General features: G+C 36.0%; 1 protein-coding gene across 1 annotated transcript in view; it reads left to right on the top strand.

Annotated features, from left to right (window-relative positions):
• The window catches only part of LOC144959042 (echinoderm microtubule-associated protein-like 2), a 40,279-nt gene that overhangs the window by 22,968 nt on the left and 14,811 nt on the right, over positions 1-2,500 (top strand). The window contains exons 18-21 of the mRNA XM_078891383.1: positions 1-102; positions 1,199-1,357; positions 1,640-1,780; positions 2,058-2,128. The exon at positions 1-102 is cut by the window's left edge and continues 12 nt beyond it. Of these exons, the coding sequence (XP_078747509.1) occupies positions 1-102; positions 1,199-1,357; positions 1,640-1,780; positions 2,058-2,128 (473 nt within the window). The remainder of the gene's footprint in view (positions 103-1,198; positions 1,358-1,639; positions 1,781-2,057; positions 2,129-2,500) is intronic.

Raw genomic sequence — 2,500 nt, 5'->3', positions numbered from 1 at the left:
AGCATACTTTATTACAAGGGTACACTTTTAACAGGGGGTCGTGAAGGGCTCCTCAAAATGTGGGAATGGACAAAAAATATGGACCCCATGGGCCAGTTACAGGTGAGAATTATTTATTTACTTACTAACATACTGAGGTACATACTTACTTACTTACCTTCTTACTTATTTACTTATTTAGGATTGTTCACTACGTAATCATCCGTTTGGGACGCCTCGACTGCAATTTTAATCGCCTGTGTCAAGTAATTCTGTCGTAGGTTCATGATCTTTTGCTATAGATAGTGTGCGCTTTGCTAAGAAGCTCACAACATTGCCATTCGGAAGTATAACGGACCAACACACAAAATTATGTGGAACCTTAAACTTTTATAGTCTGTTTAATACATTTTAGTGAGAATTACTCATAAACGCGGATGGCAAAAAGCAATAACAAAGGCCGGAGTGACGTCAACTTCGATATATCTTCGATCTTTACCCTTGTAAAGCGCTTTGAACACGTTTAGTGGATATTGCGCTATATAAAAGCTCAATTATTTTTAAACATTGCACTTCATTGTAAATATTGTTTTACTGAACAAACACAGAGTTTTTGCCTTAGAGATTGAGCCAAAAAGATATCTACACAATCCCACATTTATCTTGCTGCTCTCCGAGAATTTCTCTGCATTTAAGAAAAGTGACAAAGCGTCCCAAAACGAAATTAATTAAATCGTGTTAACTCACTCCTTACCGACACGTCTTCAAGATTTTTCTAGAAAAGTCAAAGATACGCTTTGTCACTTTTCTTAAATTCAGATGGCGTGGAAATGATTTCCTGTCCTCGTTAGTTGCTATCTTGTATCTTCTGACCATATGTCCAAAAAACTCGTCATCTTGCCTTTTAGAGTTGTATAGAGGGTCCATATATCATTTTATAGGGCCCTATATTCAGCATAATTTATTACTTGGGCATTCCTATAATGTTCTGTTACTTATTTTCCACTCTTTAAACTTGTTTTCTGTTAAATATGTCTAATTTTTGTTTTTCGATTCCTGCCAGTGCCCATGTTACGCAGTTGCACAGAAGGAATGATTCTAGAAGGATTGGGTATAACTTGATTTTTGTGATTTATATATAATCTGTGTTCCCTCTCGCTTCTACACTATCCTACACATTGCAATGAATATCTACACCACCCCCACATCTATTCTGCAGCTCTCAAAGTCTGATGGTGGAGTTCGGACCATCCTCATTCATCCCACGTTGGTAGGGGAAGGGAATTCCCCCGCGATGATTCTTGGAACCACCATGAACGGGCTATTTTTAGGACACATAGATAACGCACACTCGACGGACTTGATCTCTATCACACAGGTAAATAAACTAAGTTGATTGCGCTCTAGACCCACAAATGTTGTTAAAAATCAAGGATTAATCAATGTTCTTTTTTTGATTTTCTTTGTTATTCTTCTAATTCCCATCGATCTCTTGTCAAAAACGTATGATTTTTTAATATATTTTTTTTTAGAAAATACTGTATAACAGGATATAAATTACTTTGTATTCATATCTTGCAACAGTGCCCACTCGAAATTTTTTTTTCTCCAAATATTCATACATTTTGCCCATAATTATTTTTGTTTTTGTATATTTCAGGGCCATACAGATGATTTGAGAGGTCTAGGCGTCATCAGCCAATCAGAAATCGCCTCTGACATTATCACTGCGTCACGTGATGGGGTTCTGTGCCAGATCAACACCAGCAAGAATAATGTTGTATGGAGAATGGTGCTAAAAGTATGTAATGATGATTAGATATTAGCTCAAAAGTGCGAAATTTTAATGCTCATTAATCTAAGTTCATAAATCAAGAATGCGCATTATGCACGTTTACTACCGTTCTTTGTAATTTTAAAGATCTAAATTAAGAAAGCACCGTAACGATATGCGTGTTTATTTATCATTGATATTTGCTCATGATAATTAGATATTTAATTTGTTCTTGACGTAACAAAACCCATATAGACTAGATAACGATATTCTTTCATTCCATGGTTTTTGCGCTCTACACTAGGGCTATTCTTTTACGTGTGTTGATGCCTCAACCTGCGGTCGACAGCTTGCCCTGGGGACCAAAGATGGACAGTAAGTTTTACTTTGTGTTTTTACATTGGCCATTGAGTTGTTTTGGTGATGTCAGTATTAACTCTCTCCTTACCAGCCATTTTCAGGATTTTCCTCCAAAACGTCACACCCAGCTAACACAAAAATAATTTTTTTATCACTCACACACAATAGTAGTAAAGTTCTTGCCATACATAATTTCTTCAGCAAAACATGCTCTACGACACACTGTTCATTTTCTTTAAATTTCATGATGTACAAGAGAAATTTAAATAAGAAAAATGTTGGTTGTATCGTAACGAATGTGACAATTTTCCTATTTTCCTATAGTTGGTAAGGAGAGGGTTAACATTCAAATGGTTCACTACCATTAGCCTATAGCTAGTAACGAGA

The sequence above is a fragment of the Berghia stephanieae genome, chromosome 13, assembly GCF_034508935.2.
Source record: "Berghia stephanieae isolate SIO BIC M18660-M18661 chromosome 13, UCSD_Bste_1.3, whole genome shotgun sequence".
In the NCBI taxonomy this organism is placed as follows: domain Eukaryota; kingdom Metazoa; phylum Mollusca; class Gastropoda; order Nudibranchia; family Aeolidiidae; genus Berghia; species Berghia stephanieae.
This window is presented reverse-complemented; position numbering and strand designations above follow the sequence as displayed.